The sequence below is a fragment of the Lepidochelys olivacea genome (genome assembly GCF_965140295.1).
Source record: "Lepidochelys olivacea isolate rLepOli2 genome assembly, chromosome: 19".
In the NCBI taxonomy this organism is placed as follows: Eukaryota; Metazoa; Chordata; order Testudines; family Cheloniidae; genus Lepidochelys; species Lepidochelys olivacea.
Genome location: NC_140429.1, coordinates 3,726,594 through 3,750,135, shown reverse-complemented (window position 1 = coordinate 3,750,135; position 23,542 = coordinate 3,726,594). Strand labels below are relative to the sequence as shown.

At 44.0% G+C, this 23,542-nt stretch overlaps 1 protein-coding gene across 1 annotated transcript in view; it reads right to left on the bottom strand.

Annotated features, from left to right (window-relative positions):
• The window catches only part of KIAA0319L (KIAA0319 like), a 52,939-nt gene that overhangs the window by 10,131 nt on the left and 19,266 nt on the right, over positions 1 to 23,542 (bottom strand). The window contains exons 3-16 of the mRNA XM_084652176.1: positions 22,167 to 22,891; positions 15,752 to 16,046; positions 12,503 to 12,604; positions 11,110 to 11,207; positions 9,830 to 9,917; positions 7,767 to 7,859; positions 6,869 to 7,001; positions 5,530 to 5,758; positions 4,920 to 5,043; positions 4,492 to 4,624; positions 3,323 to 3,471; positions 1,628 to 1,779; positions 1,260 to 1,398; positions 176 to 335 (exon numbers count right to left, since the gene is read on the bottom strand). Coding sequence (XP_084508302.1) covers positions 176 to 335; positions 1,260 to 1,398; positions 1,628 to 1,779; positions 3,323 to 3,471; positions 4,492 to 4,624; positions 4,920 to 5,043; positions 5,530 to 5,758; positions 6,869 to 7,001; positions 7,767 to 7,859; positions 9,830 to 9,917; positions 11,110 to 11,207; positions 12,503 to 12,604; positions 15,752 to 16,046; positions 22,167 to 22,891 — 2,620 coding nt within the window. The remainder of the gene's footprint in view (positions 1 to 175; positions 336 to 1,259; positions 1,399 to 1,627; positions 1,780 to 3,322; positions 3,472 to 4,491; positions 4,625 to 4,919; positions 5,044 to 5,529; positions 5,759 to 6,868; positions 7,002 to 7,766; positions 7,860 to 9,829; positions 9,918 to 11,109; positions 11,208 to 12,502; positions 12,605 to 15,751; positions 16,047 to 22,166; positions 22,892 to 23,542) is intronic.

The window sequence follows — 23,542 nt, the reverse complement described above, 5'->3', positions numbered from 1 at the left end:
CAGAGCTGCATGAACACTGATACTTATCCGACCACTCACATTCACAAATTCTAGTCAACCAAGAACATACACTTTGAGCAGCATTTCAGCATGCCATCATCATCCATTCTGATTCCCACTGGAGTGTGAATCTTGCTTTAGTACCCCCTCGTGCAGCCCGCTCCATCGCTCCTACCTCTGCTCTGTGTACGGCTGGATCTTTTGTACGGTAATGTCCGAGTCCAGGACCCCCAGCAGAACGCCTATCTGACGGATTAACATACCCTTCTGCCTTTCCGTCAGCTGGCTGACATTAACATCAAGTATCATCTCCACAAGATTGTTTTTCCTTGGATCTAGGGAGAACACAGAACAAGATCATGCAGATCCTTAAGGGCTTCCAAATGACAGTGTGGGTGAAAAAATCTTAATTTTTAGTAGCTTCCTCAAATACTTTTATTTGGGACACAAAGTGCAGCATCTAATAGCGAGAGGATAATAGAGATGACATGATCTCTATACATAATGGCAAGCAGTAAGGCTCTGCAGTGGGGCTCTCCACATGGAGAATGGACCAACACCTTTAAAGACTATAGGAAAACATAATGGTTCTCCCCCCCCCAACAATTTATGACACCTGTACTTTCCCTAGCTGAGTCAAGAGCTCATGTACTAAAACATCAGAAAATCCCATATTCAGAAGGATGAGCATAGAAGACCAGTTAATTTTCCCTCAGATGTCCACTACATTACAGAACGCAATTGAATACAACTCCTCAACGCAGGATAGATGGATGGTTGGATAGATAAGAAAAAAAAAAAGCTGGCTATAGGAGTTTATTTTTAAAAAAGACAACACAGGTCATTCAACTATATGGCAGTAGCAATTATCTACTTCCCGAAAATTACACTTATTTTACAGATTGACAGACTAGAGACTAAGCTGAAATAGCTTGTCTAGAGTCTAATGTTCATCAGGTATAATGTTCCACATCATTTAATCAGCTAGCTCTAATTTCATGTTCTGACTTTTCCTGCTCTTGATGGATTTTGGAGCATTCCAGATACAGAAACACAACTTTCCTGCAGTCGATTCTGTCATATGAGAGCATGCATCAGGGTACAAAGTCCCTAAACACAATCTACAAAGAGAATCCTTCACTTTTACTAAGATCCTGGGTATTGCAACCAGCTTTTGCCATTGCCAGGAAAGGTGCATTCATGGCAGGATACTCCAGTTTAGAAAAAATCTCCAAGGTGCAAAGAGCAAGAGGACTCACCAGCTTTGACTTCCACAGTGGTCCTATCTGCATCACTCTCTCCTTTGGCATCTGTCACTTTCAGATGGAACGTGTATGTCCCTTCCACCAGGTTGGAGAGGAAAAGCACAGGGTGATGGTCTGAATTATTTAACACCTCCTGGGAATTTAAGCAAAACTAATATTAAGAAACAAACAAGGCCCTGCAGATTTGACCCCTATACAACATACTGAGCTGCATCACTCCACACAGCAATCAATGTGCAGGAACCAATGTCGTACTCTCCCAGGAGCTATTTGCCAAAAAGTCTAGCTAAACCTCACTACATTTTTCATACTCGTGCAATGCTGCATATTCCCATTACAGAGACCATGTTTGCAGGACTCACCCCAGCCGCAGGACTCCCCTCGTCCCGGGTCCACAGGTAGCTGACAATTCCCTTATCATCCCAGGATTTGGATCCATCCAGGGCTGCTGTATTTGTAGGCAGGGTGATGACAACATTCCCAGCAATCTTTGCAACTGGTGGCTTGTTCATCTCTAAACAAGTAGATGAAAAACTGTTACAAGAATTTGTAAGAGCTTAAGTATAGCACTGGGGGCTGCGCTGTAGTCTAGGCATCCATAACTTGCAGGGTCTGGTTGGACCCAGGCTTAAATGGGGGTTAACCCAGATACTGCAGGATTCAGTGCAGTTTGTTCTTCCTTCAGTCACATCTGAACCTGTACCCCAGTATGGTGCTGGGAGGGAGCACTGTGCTGCTCAGATGACACACAGGAGTTCCTGAGTATGCTCATATTAAAGATCCCATGGCAATTTTTGTAAGAATAAGTGGTAACTGCAAGGTCCTGGCCAAATTCTGAACCAGATGCAACAATGGACCCTCGCTAGAATGCGCATTTATATAGCGCGAATTTGCATATAACGCGGTCGCGGCCATGGATCCCAAATTTAATTACTTTAATCGCAATTCATTTTAACATGGTCCCCCCCGTTAACACAGTACCGTGCATGGATCCCAAATCCCGCGTTCTAGCGAGGGTCCAGTGTATGTCTTGCGGAAGTGAATTCCGTTAAATAGTAGCAAGAGAAACTGATATTGATTTACAAGAACAGGAATTACCAAACTGGATCAGATCCATGGTCCATTTAGCACAGTATCCTGTCTCTGACTGGTGCCAGTACGAGGTGCTTACGAGGAAGGTGCTGGAAACCCCCCAGTAGACAGGTGACAATCTGCCCCACAAAGGTCTCATCCTAACAAGTACAGACTGGCTTAAGACCAAGCATGAGACTTCATTACCCTTCCAAACCTTTCATTATAGCATTAACTATTATAACGGGATATTCTTGCTATCTGTATAAATCCCTCTTTGACTCTTACTAAGTTTTTGGCCTCAATGACATCCCATGACAATGAATTCCAGTCTCATTATGCCTTGTGTGAAAACAACATTTTATCAGGCTTCAATTCGAGTCCTTTTCATTTCAGTTCAAGTCCCTTCATTCTTGTATTAGGAGACAGGGAGAACAAAAGCTCCTGATCTCCCTTTCTCTAGGCCATTCATTATTTTGTAGGCTTGTATCATGTCCCCTTATAGTCCTCTCTAAACTGAACACTCCCATGGTTTCAATCTCTCTTCAAATGAGAGATTTTCAAGGACCCTAGCCTTTTCTTCTTCTTACTATTTTTATTTATTTGTATCATCATAGTGCCTAAGATGGACCAGGACCCCAGTGTGCTAGGTGCTGTACAAACAGAACAAAAAAAGTTCTTGCCCTTCTCTGAATCCCCTCCAACGCCAAATATCCTTTTTGACATGGGGTAACCATGTATGGCATAACCTACAGTATGCCAGGTGAGGGCAAACCACTGCTTTGTATAATGACATTAGAACAGTTCCCGTATTATTCTCCATCCCGTTCCTTAGGCATTTTGTTTGCGCGCCCCCCCCATCCTTTTTTTTTTTTTTTTTGAAGAACAGCTGCACACTGGGCAGTGGCCTTCACTGATTGCTCTCAGTGATTGCACAGGTCTTTCTTCTCAGACGTTAACTGTAACATCAGCACAACTGGACACACCTTCTTTGACTATGACATTAACTGAGCTTTCGCTTTGCAAGCTCCTTTCATCTTTGACAGTCAGTGTGAATTCGTATGTTCCAACCTGAAGCCCAGTTACAGTAGCAATGCTGCTGTTGACATTCTCCAGTTTTACACCATCCGGGCCCCTAGCCAAAACAAAAGAGCATTAGTCTGTGCCTGTGGACCTGAGATCGGATCTCACACTGATGAACAGGGGAGTTACACTAACAACGGTAAGTGTAGTTACCAGGTAATATCCCTGCTCCTCAGCAGGAGACAAGATACCTGAGCATATAAAGAAAATTTATTTCTTCCAACCTCAGGCAATAAGACACTAAAATGGGTAAATCCTACATACAGTATATTCTGAACAGTCTCTGGGGGTCTAGTGCAAATTAAATGTTGTGCCAAACACTCCCCAGGGCAAAAGTGCTTTATTAGTATTTACCGAATGCAGATGACTGCTAGAAAAAACAGCTTCGTGGTAATTGCACAATGAGCAAATAACAGTGAAAATACTATAGCAATTACAGCTCTTTTTACAGTAGAAACTTCGCACATAGCTTGCGCTGTTGGGCTAACACAAAACCAAAAGTTACATTTAAAAGTTGTCCATAGGCTTTGCCCTAAATTCCAAAAAATAATCAGAGCCTCTTAGGGGAAGCCTGACACAATGATCAAAATTAACAGGGCTGCAGGAGAAGAAGTGCTATCTCTGCTCACGCTTGTGTTGCAAGAGGACCCCATTTAAAACAAAAAGGAGCTTCTGTTATCCCAGATTCTCATTTACACTGTTGGTGTAAAGGGGCTTTTTAAAGTGGGTGAGGTCCCTTTACACTACCAGAACCGTAGTATAAATGAGCTTAGAATGGAATTGGGCTTAAAGAGTTTAATGCTAAGGCCAGGATATTTCCAGCGTTTAAACAAAACTGGGCACAGGCCTTGCTGGAGCCCTTTGGTTCATATGTTACTTATGCTTAGGGCTCCAGCAAGGCCTATATTGGGGCTCTCCTCCAATTAATAGCCAAATCCTGGTTCCACTGTAGTTATTGGCAAAACTCCCATTGAATTCAATGGGACCAAGATTTTGACCCTGGTATTTTTTTAAAACTAAAGTTTAAAGTCACAGATACTCCCAACAGAAGGATCTGGGATGTGATACAGACCGTGTTTTTTCCCAGAGGAAGGAGACTATTTTCTGGTCGTCTGAGCTCTTGCTGCCATCTAGCGTGGTGCTGTCCACAGGGAGGGTCAGTTCTTTATCTGGGCCAGCATCTGCTTTGGGGGGCTTATTATTCTCTGGAAAAGAATTTGGGGACAACAAAAGAAGAGGAGATGGAATTAAACATGCTGCTTGTTCTGTGAGGCAAAGTTTAGGATTGTTTCCCCATAAATACCCAATTGAATAGAAGCCTCAGACAAGATAGCTGGGTAGATTGTATTAATCCCATCTTACACTGCGAGAAAGTGCAGCACAGAGCGGTGGTGAAGTGACAGTCAAATCAGAAGTATGTTGGGAGAAGTGAGAGTTAGCAACAGCAATCTTGCCTGCCATGCCTTGCAACAGCACTGCTTAGTAATAAGGGGAACTTACCAGGCTGGACTATCACAGTGACCTCAGCGGTGGACTGGTGGCCTGCAGAATCAGTCACCATTAGCTGGTAGGTGTAATCACCTTCTTGCATTGCAGAGAGCTGTAATATTGGTGTCCTCACGCCCTTTGAGAAAACAAGCTAATGCATTACAATGGCTCCTTACACTGAAGGGATCAGAGATATGAAGGGCCAGAACCAGTATTAACTATCCTCGGTAGAAACTGGCTGCTTATTATCATTAATCACATATATGGAGCCATAGGTATGCATGGCATCAAACAGATATGTAGTTTCCAAGGAGCTTACAACCCAACTTGCAAGTGAACATAACCTCAACACCTCAGAGCATGATGGGATAGTGGAGCGACATACCGAGAGGAAAGGGAGAAGACTTGATTAAACTTGGCTGTTAGTTCAACCACCGAACCTGACGTGATCTTAAAATGTATTTAGGTTTAGACATATATTAATATTTAATCAACACATAGGCTTGCCCAGATTATGAGAGATATTTCTGCATATAAACTGGACCTTTAAATGACTACTAGCAAACATCACAGCGCAATGGATAAGCATCATGTAGGGTATTAGTGGGAAACCTCTACTTACCTGCATCTCCATCACCTTTCCTTTGCTATTGGGGCTGAGTAACCATTCGTAGCTGACAATGCTATGATCATCAGTGCTCTGGTTCCCGTACAAGGTGATAGAATTTTGGGGAAGCGTGATCACTTGGTTTGGGCCTGCGTTTGCCACTGGAGGATAATCCACTTCTTTATTCACAGTCAAGCTGGCAGTGGTAGAGTTGCTGGCACCATCTGAATCCTCTACTGTTAGGCTAAAGACCAAAAAGGAAAAACGGAAAGGTTAGGGCTATGAGCGAAGAGCTCAAATGCAAAGGGATAAAACAGTCTGGATTTAACTGAGGGGTTAGAAATATAGAACTAGCTTGGTATGGGATTGAAGTGTTTGCCTTTGAGGGGGAGGGGGAGCAAACACAGTTTAAGTCAACTGTGCACTTGCAAAATGAGTATCACAGAAACGTGTAATTATAAGGGCAGAGCAAGGCATTCCACAACCAAATCCACCCCCTCCTAATATCTATCAGCTAGTTACAAATGCAAAGAAATCCCCACGAAACAAGATTTTTCCAACACGCTGTTAAAGTCACACCCATTGTACTGAAAATCCAGAGCTCCTGCCAGTTTTAAAAGCATATGTTCATTTCAGGTATTTATCATTACACCCCACCATTAATCGTGTGGTGATAGCATTCCTTCTTAAGCAGAAAAAAGGCACAAAGTGGAACAGTCTTCTACTAAACCTTCAACCCCAGCGTGTACCAGGTAACACACATTACGCCACCGTATATAAAAGGTATTGTTCTGTTCATGTGTGTATGAGTTATATCAGGTGTCATTTTATTAATTAGATCCACTGCTGTGTTTAGCACTGATGCCACAGCAAATTATAGATCAAAGGAAATAAATATACCCTCCTTTTTCCAAGCAGATGTCAAAATAAAGTCAACTGCTACATAACTATCCAGAGATTTGTATAAATACGTAAGTCTAAAAACAATTTTTCACTAGTGAACACATTACATTTAGAGAGAATACTGTATTTAACTAATCAATTTCCTCCTGAATGTAGAATAATCTATTTTTGTATTTTAAGACATTTTAGTAGCTCTGTTATACTAAATTCTCCTTTTCCTGCCATGGTCTTATATGAATTCTACAAGTTAAAAAAAAAAAGAAAAAAGTCAGCCAGCTATTTTTTAATCTTTACTCAAGTGAAATATAGTATAAACCTCTATTTGCAACTGACCAGAAAGTTCCTGGATTTGTTCTGCTATCTTTTGCAACCCAGACTGATGTAATCAGGTATAAAACTAAAGAGATTCATATGGAACCTGGACTAATGAACTGCTATATGTAAAACTTACCTGAATGTGTAATTCCCAGGTACCAAGTTGGTCAGTTTCAATATGGCAGTGTCAGTCGATACCTTCTCTTCCCGTAGTGGCCCCTTCAATTCTTCCCAATGGAAACTGACAATTTTATCATCATCAGTGCTTTCTAATTCAATTAAAAAAACATGAGTTAGGAATCTGGCTTTATGAGGGCACATTTCAAATAAAGAGCTTTAATTTGTTCTTTACACACAAGTTTGGAGAGTAGAGTTTCTTGTCCCAGTCTCTAGTTGTAGATCTTTCTCTATTATACTGGTTTGGTCAAATTGCATATGCCATACACTGTTTTTGTAGACACACACATCCCACATTTCCCAGGAAAAAGATACTGGTTTTTGGCAGGCAATGAGACAAAACTGAACAAGTTTAAAAGGAAAGCTTGGCAGAGCTTCAACAACAACAACAAAATCAATAGCGCTTATGCTGGTTAATTGATATGCTTGCAGCTTAACACACAAGGCCACCAATTTTGAATAGACTCATTTGATTCTTTGTACTTCAGTTGAAACCAGGAAATATAGTTGGGCTGTAACTCTTCTGCGTCGTCCTGTTTCAGTGGACTCCCCGGGGCAAGTGCCCCCAGGAGGGGGACCTTGTATTTAAGCCAGTGTGTGCAGAATGGAGAGAGAAATTGGCAATAACGACCAGTAGCTGTGCTGTCCTTGCCTCAAGCTAACAGGAATTATAGGGAAAGCCTAAAAAATAATTAGGATGAGTTAACCAAGTCCCCAGGTTACGAACTGGTTCTTTCCACAGAAATGTGGCACAAAGGGACACATCTATTCCATCTTAACGTGACACAGAGTCTGCTCATTGCCAGAGTGGACAGCCAGCCTCAGCTTGCTGGATTACATGTGATTAGGGTACTCACGGCTGCCATCGATGACAGTAGAGGTGGTCGGCAGTGAAATCTCTTGGGATTGTGGTGACACAATAGCCACAGGAGGCTGATTCACACGAGGCTCTGCAACAACAACAGCGCTGTGACAATGTTGTTTACAGGCAGATCAATGGTACAAACATAAAACAAGGAACTCTGCAAAACTGTTCAGATTGTCCACTAGGGGCTGCTAAAGTAAGACATGCAACACACTCCTTCCACTCTTTGCAACCCTATGCCCACTCAGTTTGCTGATAGAATTGCCTCGATGATCCAGCCTCAGAAAGTCCAAGAGAAGAGAGGTCCAAAGTACAGTTGCGAGGCATGGTCACTCCCCTAGACTGCTGATAACAACAACAGGTCTGTGATAATCCTGCAATGATTACAGCTCCCAGCCCTGATCTTCCTTGGGATTGGACACTGCACAATCCAGTTATTTACACATCAACCTGAGGTGGTGTGCTACAGATGGTGGGTTCTAAAATAAAGAAGGGAACAAGCAGGCTATGACATGAAGCCAGGGCTCACATAGGGATTATGATATCGTCTTGTCACGTCACCTCTAGAGCATCCGGCATTCAGAATGTGGTGTTTTCTAACAGGCTGGCACCTGTGATCACTTAAATGAGTTCAGCCACTACTCTGAAAAAGGAGCAATTTAACAAATCTGCTAGGTGAGCTACAGGTTCACTGTTTACACTCAAATTGACCTGAGAAAATACGTAGTCTAAGGCAGTGGTTCTCAACCAGGAGTCCACAAGCAGGTTTCAGGGGGTCCGCCAAGCAGGACCAATGTTAGACTTGCTGGGGCCCAGGGCAGAAAGCTGGAGTCGCACTGAATAGGGCTGGAGCCTGGGGCCCTGAGCCAGCCACCTGGGGCTGAAGCAGAAGCCTGAGCAACTTAGCTTCACGGTGCTCCCTGTGGCATAGGGCCATGGACAATTGCCATGGACAATTGCTTGCTACCCCTTAACGCCAGCTCTGGCTTTTATAGGCAGAAAACCAGTTACTGTGGCATCGGTGGGCCGTGGAGTTTTTAGAGCATGTTTGGGGGGGGTGGTGTCTCCGAAAGAAAAAGGTTGACAACCCCTGGTCTAAGGGGACATCCAATAATATTTTAAAGCCTACATCTACCCTCTTACAAATTTTTGGGGAGGCGAGAATACTGCTTTTTCTTACAAAGTTCAAGGGAAAAAGGTTTCATAGATTTCATAGAATATCAAGGTTAGAAGGGACCTTAGGAGGTCATCTAGTCCAACCCCCTGCTCAAAGCAGGACCAATCCCCAATTTTTGCCCCAGATCCCTAAATGGCCCCCTTAAGGATTGAACTCACAACCCTGGGTTTAGCAGGCCAATGCTCAAACCACTGAGCTAGCTCAAGAAAAGGTTCTCTTGTATAAACAAGGGAGACACAGAATGTTCAATGTACTTGCAAGAACGGGTCAGGGAGTTCAAAACTCTGATCTGCTGAAGCCCAACCTAACATCCCTCAACCTTTTCCCCCTCTGGAAGCAGTCCTTTATCTGGAAACAAAGACTTCGCCAACAATATTTCACAGAGTTTATTGTATACACAACATAAGCCTGCTGCACAAACAAAATCTTTGTAAAGTATCCTGTTGCCTAGAATGAGATTTGATTTAAACTGGCTGCAGATGGGGCTGATACTTATTACTATAAGGGGAAAAACCCAAGGAGCTTCAAAGCACAGGCTTCATCTCCCATCCCTGCTGCCCTAGGTTTTATCCCTGATGCAACTAGTCTCTGTTGGAGTGGTGCTTTTCCCAGGAGCACGAGTTTGCTAAGTATTTCTGCAGCAGTGCTCCAGTCCTTTCATCGTATGATATTAGTTTTCAATAGGTTTGCACTCAGGATAGCATAGCTATGTATACAGGAGGTAGTTTTTCATTTCAGAAAGTAATTTCTTTCTCTCTCATACATCCCCCCCAATGAATTCTTACTATATTAAGACAAAACTAAGCCCAGCAAACAAAATACCATAATACAGCTGCCAAATTAAACTTGTAGGGACACAATCCAGCCACTGAACTTACTTGGGTTAACTGTCACATTCACGTAACCTTCCCCATGTGCTTTTCCCCCATCAACTATTACTTTGAATTCATACAGACCAACGGTGAGCTGGAAAGGAAATGGAAGAAGTTACACAACTTCAAGGCAGTGACAATCTGCCAGGAGCCATTAAGAGGTCAGACTATCATCTTGCATCCTGATACATTGTTAGCAGCACAGAGCAGAGGAAACTATGTTGTGGTCCATATATGCAAGGCAGAGGGTTCTGCTCCAAGGCAACTTGAGGCATCTTTTGTCTCAACAACTCCATCATAAATTAAAAGGCTGATATTTCCCATTGCTACTGATGATATAGGGCTCTCAACCAGGCTAGATTTTCTAGCAATACCTGACGACCAACAGAAGAGGCATTACAGAGCTCAATTCAGGTCTCCTGGCCAAAACACAGGGCCTATTTAAGAGGTGAGAAAAAGTTTACATAGGGGATCCTCCTCCATTCAGCCTTCATGGACAAACGGATTTTGCCCATAATATGGTTCAGCCAAGGGTCCCTTCACTTCTCTAAACCCCCAAAAGTCTGTAATTGCATGTGTGTGCGCAGAAGAAATGGTTAAATGCTGAGGCTATAAGCTGGATGGCAACTGTGGGGCTGAGGGGGGGGAGGGACCCTGTGTGGTGCTACGGCTAAAGCTCTGGTCTTTCTGAGTGCAGTGCTGGAGCAGAATTGATGCTTCTCACAGGAATCTCCCAGTAAAAGCAGCATTACATTTTCATGCACTGTTTAAAATAGCCCTCTTGTTAAAGATTCCCCACATCTCTGTGGAAAAGAATGATCCTTTCAATTTGCTATAAAACACCTTAAAAGCAAAGGCCAGGGAGCTAGTGTCATTAATAACTGTGCAGCACCCCAAATCCTGGCAAGACGGGGGAGTGTGTAAAAGGGAGCTTTAAAAATAATCTAACCACAGACCAGCTTCAGGGGAAAAGCAATCAAGGCATTCTCTTGAATTTTATTGTTAGCTGCCATTTTAGAGTTTTACATTCTGCTCATAGACAGCATTGAGGCTCTTAAATCTGTCCATTCTTTATCACAGGTTTTACTGCACTACATTCAGCTCTTTATAAAACATTTATCTAAAAGTCTTTGGCTGAAACACCGGCAGCCTGCCTGTCATGCAATTTCCTATTCATTCTGAAATAGCGTGCAAGTCCTTGGTGGCTGACAAGGTCTCTGCCTTCTCTGCTAGAGTGTGTCACCCTGCATTACACACAGCAGGATACTAAGCAGTCAGAGCTTCACCTTAGATAACTTGAGGGTCTGGGAGTGTTTGCCTTCCATCTCTCCACTGTAGTCTTTTGGGTGAGTAATCAGCCCCCAGTCATAGGAGTAGCTGGTTCCTAAAGAAAGGAAAATTTCAGAGTCCACACAATTAAAGGAGCGTTTAAAAAAAAAAAAAAAAGAGGCAAGTGCAGGAGCTCAGATTCCCATCAACTGGCATTGAAGACCCACTAACTCCTCACAGAAAATGTTGAGGTGACAATCACTCCCAAACCTGCTCTCTCTGGAGACTACACACCTGCAGTGTCTGTATTTCTGCTCCTTGCTCTTATAGGAGGCAGCAAGGTCTAATGGCTAGGACAAGGGACTCACTGGAAGACGATGGTCAAATTGTATTTTTCTATGCCTCAGCTAATTCCCCTGTAAAAAAACTTCATCACCTTTAGGTAGAACTCAGACTCTCAGCTGAAGCACAATATGTAACTGCAAAGCATTATTATTATTAGGACAAAGGATGTTTATATTTCAGGTGGAGGAAATAAACAAGAACAGCTGAGTTCAAGGAGAAAGTCTCTCATCTGTTTGCAAACACTGTAATGCAATGTCACAGTACAGTTCTGTAAAAGTTATGTTGTCAGAGATGTAGGACTTCAGTTTAGTGGAGAAAGAGTTCTCAAGAAAGCAAGATTCCATTTCCGTGCAAACTTCCATCCCAGTGAACAGCAAAATGCTCTCTGGATTAACGGTTTTCCAGAGTATTCTGTAATATGTCAGCAGTCAGCTAGAGGAAGGTCTACAGTCTGGCAATCCAGGACAACAAAAACTCACTCCAGACCAGTAAAATATTTTCACTGCCCATGGGGTAAACTGCTGACCCGGATTAAAAATTCCTGATCAGTACATCAGATCTTAAGCTGAAAATGAGACGTGGCCTTCTCTTTCTTTTAAACCCTGTCACTTCACTGAATTACTCCTAAGGCTCAGCTCAGCTATTTGTTCCTTCTTGTGCCTAAGTCTGTACGGCTACAAGAGAAAATTGTGACAGGCATGTGTGTGTGTCATTCAGCAAAAACTAACAACCATGTTGTCCTGCGAAGGGGAAAAATATTAATCTAAACCCAGGTTTTCCTCGCTTGCTCAGCAGTTCTTTAAAACAATGGTCTTCTCTCAGAGATTGTCACACACTCACGAGCAAGAAGAATATCCTCATTCTTGCTGAGCGAAAACAAGTCTCAGCAGAACTTACTGCATTCAGCTCCTCATTTCTGACCCAGACCATACTGCCATGTGAACTGTAGAGAAGGACTACATTTAGATGGGAGAGTTTCAAGATTTTCCCTATTTAACAAGGCACTTATCTCTTGTTTGTCACTTCATCATCACCGCGCATTTAGAGCTCCCAATGAAGTCTTACCCGTTGGTGGTTCAGGAAGGACAAATGCATTTAACTGAACTTCATTCTTTGGCAGGGTCACTTGGACATTGTTTCCTGCAGAAACTACCAGCTCCTTCATAACTGTTAAAAGGAACAGGAAAAAAATTACATACATAAAGAGAACTTCGGCTTCTGAGCTTGTGGAATAAAAGCCAGCTACAAAATAGCTGTATTTTGCAAACATCCCATCACTCAGTGCCACTTCAGGTTTCTGTCTAGTAGCTGAATGCAGAAACACTAAGGGGCCTTCACAATTGTGAGGGAAGCCTAGAATTATTCAGTTACACAGTGTCTCCAAAGAGAGGGAGGTAACTGCTGCTGCTTTTCTGAGGAGCTGAAATGGGACCCTCTTGCTCTGTACAGAGACCTCTATTCAACCCGGTCCAACAGGGATGAGAAGGACTCAGCAGATAGGTTTTCAGGAAAGAACCCAGATGCTCTTGTATGGAAGGGGGAAGACAAGAACTGCTATTTACTGAACTGCAATTTCAGATCTTTACAGATATATGAAGAATTCAAAGTATTCTCAGCTGAAAAAAATAAAAGCTTCTTGCAGGCTAACAGATTTTCTAAAACAAGCTGCACACATTCCACTTTCATGCTTTTCTCACCCTAAATACAAGGGTGTTTCACTTTGATTTTTCCTCTCATTTCTTAATCAGGAAGAAAAGATCAGCAGCATTTCTCATCCATTTCTTTACAAAGCTGACTCATAAGAACGGCCATACTGAATCAGACCAAAGGTCCATCTAGCCCAGTATCCTGTCTTCCGACAGTGGCCAATGCCAGATGCCCTACAGGGAATGAACAGAACAGGTCATCATCAAGTGATTCATCCCCTGTCACCCATTCCCAGCTTCTGGCAAACAGAGGCTAGGGACACCATCCCTGCACATCCTGGCTAATAGCCATTGATGGGCCTATCCTCCATTAATTTATCTAGTTCTTTTTTTAATCTGGGCCTATCCTCCATTAATTTATCTAGTTCTTTTTTTAATCCTGTTATAGTTTTCATCTTCACAACATCCTCTGGCAAGGAATTCCTCAGGTTGACTGTGTGTTGTGTGAAAAAATACTTCCTTTTGTTTGTTTTAAACCTGCTGCCTATTAATTTCATTGGGTGACACCCTAGTTCTTGTGTTAAGAGAAGGAAAAATAACACTTCCTTATTTATTTTCTCCACAAAAGTCATGATTTTATAGATCTCTATCATATCCCCCCTTAGTCGTCTCTCTTCCAAGCTGAAAAGTCCCAGTCTTATTAATCGCTCCTCATATGGCAGCCATTCCATACCCCTAACAATTTCTGTTGCCCTTTCCTAAACCTTTCCAATTCCAATATATCTTTTTTGAGATGGGGCAACCACATCTGCATGCAGAATTCAAGATGTGGGCGTACTGTGGATTTATAGAGGCAATATGATATTTTCCGTCTTATTATCTATCCCTTTTTTAATGATTCCCAATGTTCTGTTTGCTTTTTTGACTGTCCATTTTTGGACTTGCACATTGAGTGGATGTTTTCAGAGAACTATCCACAATGACTCCAAGATCTCTCTCAAGGGTTAACAGCTAATTTAGACCCCATCATTTTATATGTACAGAGAGATGAAAAGAGAGGACTAATTTTGTTCTTAAAGGTGACTTGATAAAGGTAGGGGAAAATGGGATTTGTGGCCTTTTCTGGTTCTTTACTATGTACAAAGACCTGAAAGGCAATTACTTTTCTCAGAGTATTTTTTGCTCTCCCCACATTTTTTAAAAAAATCTCGGGGGGGGGGGAAACACATTAAGAAAAAGAAGTCTGTTCTTCCCTGAGACCTTATTGGGATCTCAGAGTGGTACACTGGGAGCTATTTTAAAAAGTTAGGGAGGCTGAATATTTAAACTCTCATCTGTTTATTAGTTAAATAGTTAATGAAAGAAACCCAGAACAAAAGTTCTAAAAGAGTAAAACTTCCTTCTCCTCTCAATTACTTAACCTCTTGCGATGTCACAATTCCACTAGTTCTCCAATCACACAGACTGTCTCCCAGAGGAAAAGGAGATCTGGATTTTTAACAGAAAAAATAATGCCTCCACCCCTTTTTTGAAAATAACTTTTCAGGTTTTCTTTATACTTCATAAAAGAGCAGCAAGACGCCAGTCAAATGTTTGCCTATGAAGGTCACTTTTCAGACATTGAAGAATATATAAACTCCAACACTAGTGGGGGGAGGAATTTATTAAAAAAAGATTAGTAAACCGGTTAGTTCAGATAGCCAATTGGCTTTTTGCCAATTATCGAAGTACATAGCATTTCCTTTCCGCTAAGCCATCTGTTCCATTTTCAGGGGCAAAATACACCCTAAATTTATAAGAATTCAGCTTTGGGTCTTTCCAAGAACTGAATTTAGTGAATTTTGTTGTACTGCAGCTAGTCACACCAGGTGAGCAACACACAATGCCCTGTGTATATGCACAGATCCTCACAGAAGAAGCTAGTGAGTCAAGTTTGGTTTATCCTAGTGTTGTTTGTGGTTCTTTTGTTATTTTACACATTCTGTAATGATCACCCTTAGGAATACCTGTGTAATGATCACCTTTAGGAACACCTGTGTGAATGGAAACATGACACTCTGCTGCACAGTAAGACATGGCTAACGGCCAAGAGTACTGCTTCTGCATGACTGAACTATACGTTGACATTTCCGGGGGGGAAGTCATACCCCATTATGGGCAACCACCTTACCAAATCAAATGAGGGATTTCCACTCAGCTTGATGGAGGGCCATGTACTGTAGATAGTTGCTGAAACAAGGTTTCATGCCACTACATCTTATGTCAGATCTCTATTCCCATTACAGTACCGGAGACATTATCACTCCTTCTGAGCTGCACTTGGAGAAAAGATTCAGTAGACATATAGAGATCTGTAATTCCAAATCAGGATCCCATCCCATAGCCTCACAGTCTCTGCCAGGGGCCCCAATGGGCCGTTCAGGGATTGTCATGGGACTATACCAGAAGCCCTCAGGAGGGCCTATGGTATGGGACCCATGCCAGGACCCCCAGGATGGGTCAAAGGCCCCAACCAACATACATGTTGGAAGAGGACCCCCCAATACTCTCTTGGAGAAACTATTCAGGTACTGCCCCACAGTGGTAGCTTTACTGTGGTTTAATGTCTCATCAGTCTCTCAGTGGGATATTCTGGTTTTGGAAGGTGCTGCGGAGTAAACACACTCACCTGGCACTGGCGTAGGGGTGCTTGATGACATGGCAGAGATAGCCTGGACGGTGGTAACACTGTTGTTGGTGGGGACACCGGTGGGCAGAGTGGTAATGGTCTGCACCTTCATCGTGTTTTTCCCCTGCAGAGCACTGATCGTAGGGAGAGTCTCCTCTAAGGAAAGAGGCTGGATGGAAGTGTCGTTTGACTGCTTGGGTTTCTCAGCTTTGCCAGTGGCAGTCAAACCCAGCGCTATGGGGCTGGAGAACGTAGCCAGCACTGGGAGTTCTGATGTGGATGTTCCTGCATGAGCCTGGAAAGAAGAGAATGTCTCAATCTGAAACTGGATGCCAATTTAGTTTTCAAACTCAAACGGACCCCAAATTCCCCTCATATCTGCACAGTATCAAATGCCTGCAAGATATTCACACGTTCCTCCTAAAATTAGGGAGGAACGAAGCCCCCTATACCTATTCTCCTATTGATATGAAGCTTTTGCAGCTCCCTCCCCTTTCTTCCAACATGGCTACTATCTGTTTTTGCCCACCCTCACTTCCCCCTTGGCTCTTTCTCCAGAATAGCTAGGTTGTTTCCAGCTCAGCTGCACATAGCTTAGTCCCTTTATATCTACATACATCAGCTATTGTGGCATATCAGGTGCTATGGCAGACTCCATAGAAGACGCTGGGGTGTCTGTAAGTTTTAAATGAGCAGAGCGACAGCAGAATAAGCTGAAGACACTAAAGCAGGGAACCAGATTTCCCTCTGGTAATTTGTCCGTCACATAGTCCTATTTCTGAAGCTGCGATGTGGGCAGGTATGAAGGAGGAGGATTCTACCGGCATCTTTTTGATTTAAGAATCACTCATTGCAGCAGAGAGTTATTGATTTTAGACTGCCCCTAAAAGAGGTAATCCGTGCCTTGAACGACCTGCACTCAAACAGCCATGTGAACAACAGAAACTATTTGGGGAAGGGGGATCAGAAAGCTTGTACACATCCCCGCCCCGCATACCATGCGGCATGAGTCAGTTTATGACAAATAATCAAAGCAGACAAAAACAATTTCCTTTCTTTCATTAGAAATTCCTTCTACAGCACCTAGCTCCACTCTGGTTAGTAGCCTGCAAGGTAACTCCCGGACATTTCAACTTTAACTGGGTTTATCTGTAGAGTACCTCTGCATTAGTTGAGCAAATGCGGTTTCAATAATATCTGCTGAACACTTAAAATGCAGCACTTCACCATCTTTGATTTGGAACCAGTTTTGTAACTGAATTACCCCATCATTGACTCAACTGGTACAGTTGGGTCAAAAGGTCAAACCAAAGAAAGGCACTCATGACTTTAATACCACGTTACTGGCATTCAGTCTGGGCAATGGACGCTGCAGAACTGCATTGCCACGCGTCCTAGTAGCTAGATTAGACTAGAGAGAACATTTTAATACCACAGGTAAAAAAAAAAAAAAAAAAGAAAAGGAGGACTTGTGGCACCTTAGCACCTTAACCAATTTATTTGAGCATAAGCTTTTGTGAGCTACAGCTCACTTCATTAATGAGAAGTGATCATTAATGAAGTGAGCTGTAGCTCACGAAAACTTATGCTCAAATAAATTGGTTAGTCTCTAAGGTGCCACAAGTCCTCCTTTTCTTTTTGCGACTACAGACTAACACGGCTGTTACTCTGAAACAGGTAAAAAAGAAGCCCTTGAACATACACTCCGAAACAGCCAGCCAATGCTAATACCAGGGGAGGAAGGTTGGCCTTGTGGTTCAGGCTTTTCTGCAAAACTCCCTCTCCTTGCAGTGTTGGGTAGGTCACTTATACCTGCTCTGTCTCAGTTTCCTCATCCTCAATGCAAGGGTGAAGAACTATATTTGTTCCTGTGTTTAAAGTACTTTCAGCTCCATTGACAGAAGAGACAAGGGTAAAGCACTATTAATATTATGTGCAAAGAAAGATTCTCTCCACTTTCTTACCAGTTAACGGGCTCTCATGCTTCAGTGAAACTACAGATTCTTTGCACTAAAGAAGCTGGCAAATCTTGGGACATGCTACTCTGTAGCAGTCCTCATTCACAGTCTGAACATGGCCAACAGTAGCTTCTGTTAACATGCACAAATGGGCTTCCCTAACTGCGGGGGGGCAATAGCTGGCATGCATATTCCAATTCTGGCACCAGACCACCCAGCCACTAAGTACATTAATCAGAAGGGGTATTTCTGAATGGTTCTCCAGGCACTTGTGGATCACCGTGGGCATTTCACAGACATTAACGCAGGCTGGTCTGGAAAGGTGCACGACGCGTGCATCTTTCGGAACACTGGCCTGTTCAGGAAGCTGCAAGCAGGGACTTTCTTGATCACTGTAGGAGAAGTCGAAATGCCCACTCTGATCCTGGGAGACCCTGCCTACCCCTTAATGCCGTGGCTTATGAAGCCATATACGGGGAACCTTGACAGCAGCAAGGAGCGGTTCAACAACAGGCTGAGCAAATGCAGAATGACTGTTGAGTGTGCTTTTGGCCACTTAAAGGCCTGCTGGCACTGCCTCTATGAGAGGCTGGACCTGGCTGATGACAATATTCCTATGCTTACAGCCACATGCTGTACACTCCATAATGTTTGTGAAGGGAAGGGTGAAAGCTTCACTCAGGGCTGGACTGCTGAGGCTCAGAGCCTGGAGGCTGAATTTGAACAGTCAGAGACCAGGGCTATTAGAGGGGCGCAGTGCAGGGCCATAAGGATCAGGGATGCCTTGAGGCAGCAATCTGAAGCAGAAAGCCACTAACATAATGCTAGGAGGTGATTGGTGCAGACGATGCCCTGTGAAGGTTTAAGAAAATTGCCTGTTGCTTTGCAGGGCTCTGTTTGCTTTCAAACCAAAACAATTCTTTTATTAAAAACAACCACCGGAGGAGAGAGACAAATAAAAAAGCACGTCAGCACTGTGGGAGACAGGGGGAAGGGAGGGTCCCAGTAGGAGGTGGGGTCCTGTGAAAATTTGTATATGTCCAGGTATCATATGCAACCTTGTCCTTTGGAGTACAGTGCAGCGGGTACTGTACTTCAGCAGGGCTAAACTGCAGAAGGAGGGGTGTTGAGTGCAGTGGGTACTGGGACAGTGGACCGTGGACCCTGGACCGTGACAGGGCAGGAGTGGAACGCAGCGGGTACAGACTGGAGCCAGGAGATTGATAAGAGTGTGTTGGCAGTATCTGGAGGAGCATGGGGAAGAGTTTTGCGACAGCAGCTGTAGGGGTGGGCAGGCATGGAGCTGCTCGGTTTGCAGTGTTAGTAGCGCCTGGAGTCTGTCCGCTTGGTGCTCCATAACCTTTAAGAGCCAGTCTGTGGCTTCGTTCTGGCGCACCGAGTTCTCCTTTCAGTTCCTCTTCTCACTGCCCCGCCACTCCTTCAATTCTTGTTTTTCGGCTGCGGAGTTTATCATGACATCACGCAGGAAGTCCTCTTTAGTTCTTCGTGGCCGCTTTCTAATTCTGTGCGGCCGATCAACCAGCGATAAGAAAGAGGGAGGCGAGGCTCCCAAGGTCATATCTGTGAAGCCAAAATGCAGCATTTTACAGAAGCAGTATTGTTTGCAACATACAGGCCACTGATTCAGTGATTTAAAACACAGCCACTACTCACATACCTGTCACTAACTGACTTACCCCAGGCAAGCACACATGAGCCACAAGACCCCCAAAATGGTGAGTAACCACAGGGGCACAGGAAATCAGTGTTCCAGGACCGTACTGTACACTGGGCATGTGACTCTTGGGGAGAGCCAGCACTGTAGAGGGGGCCTTATCATTACTGTCCCCACATTTTCCACAGGCTGTGCTCATTATGGAAGATATCTTGCTGCTGAGGGTGAGCAGGGAATCAAGGGAGGGTCTTCTCCAAGACTGTGGCTTCTGCCCTGGACCTTATGCGCCTTGCCTGTGTGCAGCAATGTTCTCCCTCCCAGTGACGGTAGAGTGGCATGGGAAAGTTACCCTTAATGAGGCAAGAAAAAGCAGGTCTGCCAAAGAACCTGCAGCAGCGGATTGCCCAGTATTTCCATAAGAGTTTCGTGGAGATCTCTGAGGCAGATTCCCGTGAAGTGAGGGAGTCAATCAACACCTGGTTCTGCCTTTCAGACTAGGCATGTGGTGGTATGCGCATCATACGGACACAAGCCTACTTTCTGCAGCCCTCCTGCCCCCAACAACTCGCTTCAGTGATTCCCAAAATCAAAGCCACTTACCAGGCGCCTCCACTCCTGTCTGTGCTTTGCCAAGCTCTAACACTGGCTAGCCTCCTCCGGGGTAGAGAAGAGCTCCTGGCTGCATGCATCTCTGACTTCCGAGTCATCCTCTGCCTCTGGGTCCCCCTCCGCCTCCTCATCCAAGATTTCCTCCTCCTGGCTCGGTCCACTCTCGACTGGCATGCGAGCCACCGAAGCATCCACAGGGGCCTTTGCAGTGGAGGTGGGGTTGCCACCAAGTGTTGCGTCCAGCTCTTTTTAGAACCATGGGTGCAGCACCGGAGCGGCGGTTTGCCTCCCGCACCTTGTGGTAGGTGTTCCACAGCTCCTTCACTTTCACCCTGCACTGCAATGTGTCCGGATCACGGCCCCTTTCCGTCATGCATCGTGACATCTGTCTGTATGTATCATAATTCCTACGGCTGGAGCGCAGCTGAGACTGGACAGCCTCCTCTCCCCAAATGCTGATGAGGTCCAGCAGCTCAACACTGTTCCAAGCAGGAGATTGTCTGGTGCATGGAGCAGGCATAATGACCTGGAAAGATGTGCTGAGACCACTGCATTTGACACCAAGCAAACAGGAAGGGGACTTTCAAAATTCCCAAGGAATTTAAGGGGTGGGGCTCTTGGTTGGTGACCTGAGGGCAGGGCAGTAGAGTTCAAACTGATGACCAGAGAGGCGAGAACAGGTATTGTGGGACACCTCCCGGAGGCCAACTGCAGCGCTGTAATCGACCAGGGTGTCTACACTGGCACTGCGGCGCTGTAGCCCCGGCACAGACAGCTGTACGCCTCTCACAGGGGTAGTTTTTTTACAGTATTGCAACTGCACAATTTCTGAGCACTAAGTGGCTTGGCAGTGTGTACAGAAACTTGCCAGTGTAGACAAGGCCTGAGAGAGACAAGAAAAGTTTAAGGTGAACTGTAGTGAAATCTCCCCAGAAGTCAGGTGCATGTGGCATGGGAGAATGAGATCACTGTTTAAGTCTCAATCTCCTATGAAATGCTAGATGAAGGAAAGGTTTCAGGAAGAACAGAAATACTGCAATATTGCAGGAGAGAGAGAAAACAAAGAGAAACTCATGAGTCACTCTTAAGTAGCATGAGGTTCTGGAAGATCAAACATTTGCAAATGCAAAGCTAAACCACAATGTTGTTTCACACACCTGGCTCTGGAATTTTCAGTGGTGTCCTTTGGCTCCACTCCACATCCTGTTCTGCAAGCTGGTGACGGATATCAGTCACAGCACTACCTAGCACCGTAAGATTTGCATAGCTGGAGTGGAACAGATTCTCTTAAGCCAGAATGTAACAACACGAGAAAGGAGCCCGCTGCAATAATCCCAAATCCTTGAAATACGGCAGGAGATATTCAAGCAATGTAGCTTCCTAACGTATGATTCACTCTGCAACACCACTCCTATTAGGGACTCTACAATGCCTATGATCAGACCCTTTGCACATATAACAAAGAGCACCTAGTATTTCAAACACGTCTATTTCTGTTTAGATCAGACGACATCTGGAAATACTGTACTGACTTCTCATTTTTTTGGAATAGAAGCCCAAATGATCCTCATTTATCCACTGCTAATGTAAACCCTTATGAACTTCTGAGTATGAAAGAATGAGTCTTAAAAAAAAAATTAAGACTTCAGAACAGTTACAGAGTAAAGTTGATCTGAAGACACATGACAAAATAGTAAAGATTTGTAGAGTAATATGCTGAATTGATCCAGAATTCAACACTCTTCTTATAGAAAGCTACTTATTTTATTTTGTGGGTCAACCAGATATATTATGGGTAACTGACTCCAACACACATGCACTTCCCTGCCTTTTGCTGGTTACTTCACACCCACCAGACATCTCTCCTTCTTACCGCTCACTTTTAGGATGTGTATTATATGGGGCAGGAAGCAGTCTGCCTGTCATCTTTTTTCCAAGAGCCAAAGGGCTAATGAAATTAAATCAAATCCTACCCCAATTCAGAGAAACACTACTGCCCCATCTCCCTGCAAAGAGGCTGATAGTACATTTCTGAAGGTGCCTTCTAAGTGTTCTTAATATGAAGCCTGCATAATAAATGACAACCAGAAGGATGCTCAACTCATACCAGTTACGATTGACACTAGCAACAGAGACAGTCCATTCACATTCCCATTTCTTTCCATACACTTACCCTTAGAGAGCTGCTACCAGTTGGATCACTCAGTCCACTCACACTATTGCTCTCAGGAAAGGCAAGGCTTTTGTTTTTCTGTTCTCTTGAGTCTGCTCCATTTTGCAGTGAAGTTTTCTCTCGAGTTGCATGGTCACTGGGAACATACACCTCCCTCAATGAAGGCCTAGATTCTGGGTTATCCTTCAGATCAATTTTACTCAAGCTGCTCTTAGATTTGCTGTCCAAGGTACCGGATGGCAGATTTTCAGCATTCCCCCTGGTGGGTATATCTGTTTTATCCCGTTTCAGCAAGCCCCTCCTGTCATTTGCCAAGTGCTGTTTTTGCGTCAACAGCTCCCAGAAGGACCTTCGCAGTCTCTTTTTCGCTTGGACTGGCATGTGCCAATCCAACAATTTGTGAAGCAGAGTCTCCACCTCACCTTCAGACTGAGAGCTTAAGGAGTGCTCTGTAGTTTTCGATTTCTTTAGAAACACCAAAACGGAATCTGAGGAGTCAGTCCTGTTTGCCTGACACTGATGGGGAATCATGCAGTTCACCTGGATACACATCTTTTCCAACAGCCAAAAGGCATCACAGCTGGGGCTCTGGCAGCAAGCAGCCTGACATGACTGGGCAGTGTGAAATCCCTTCAGAAGCTGTAGCTGGTGATCTTCCCATGATCTCAAATGGCCACCAAACAGGACCTTCTCTGGCTGGCACACGGCTCTGTTCCAGTTTGCATCTGGGAAGGAGGCAGAGTAGAAAAGAAAAGACAATTCAAAATGCTGTAAAGTGACTAACAGTTAATCCTTGGCACTGCCAAAGAGTATTCAGAGTACAGGAGTGAGCTCAGAGCAAGGAACCAGAAGGCAGGACTCCTGGGTTCTAGAACTTGCTCTACTGACTGCATATGACCGTAGGCAAGTCACTACATCTCTCTGTGCCTCAGTTTCCCTCTCTAAATCAAAACAGCAACTTACCCCATTCATAGGGTCATCATGAGGTTAAATTCCTTTAGCTTGTAACTCTCTGGAAGGTATCACAGAAGGGCAAAGTAATACTAGGCAGCACACCTAGTTTCTGATAGGGGCTGGAGTTGCCTCAGTGAACAGTTCGGGCTGGTAAATCCATCTCTCTACACCGAGGCCCCTTTTGGATTAAAAAACTCCCACAGCACAAAGATACAAATGTTATTTGTCATCAGAGGCATCAGAATCAAGCTTTCCACCACCAGCTATGGGCCGCACCAACATAACAGCAACACAAGTAGACTGACCAAATCTGAGTACATCACTTCTGACAGCTGAAGTATAAAAGCAGCTTATATTATTTTAAGGATCCCTGAATTTTTAACCCCCCCCCCTTTGATTTTCTAAATTACCATTTTACTTAA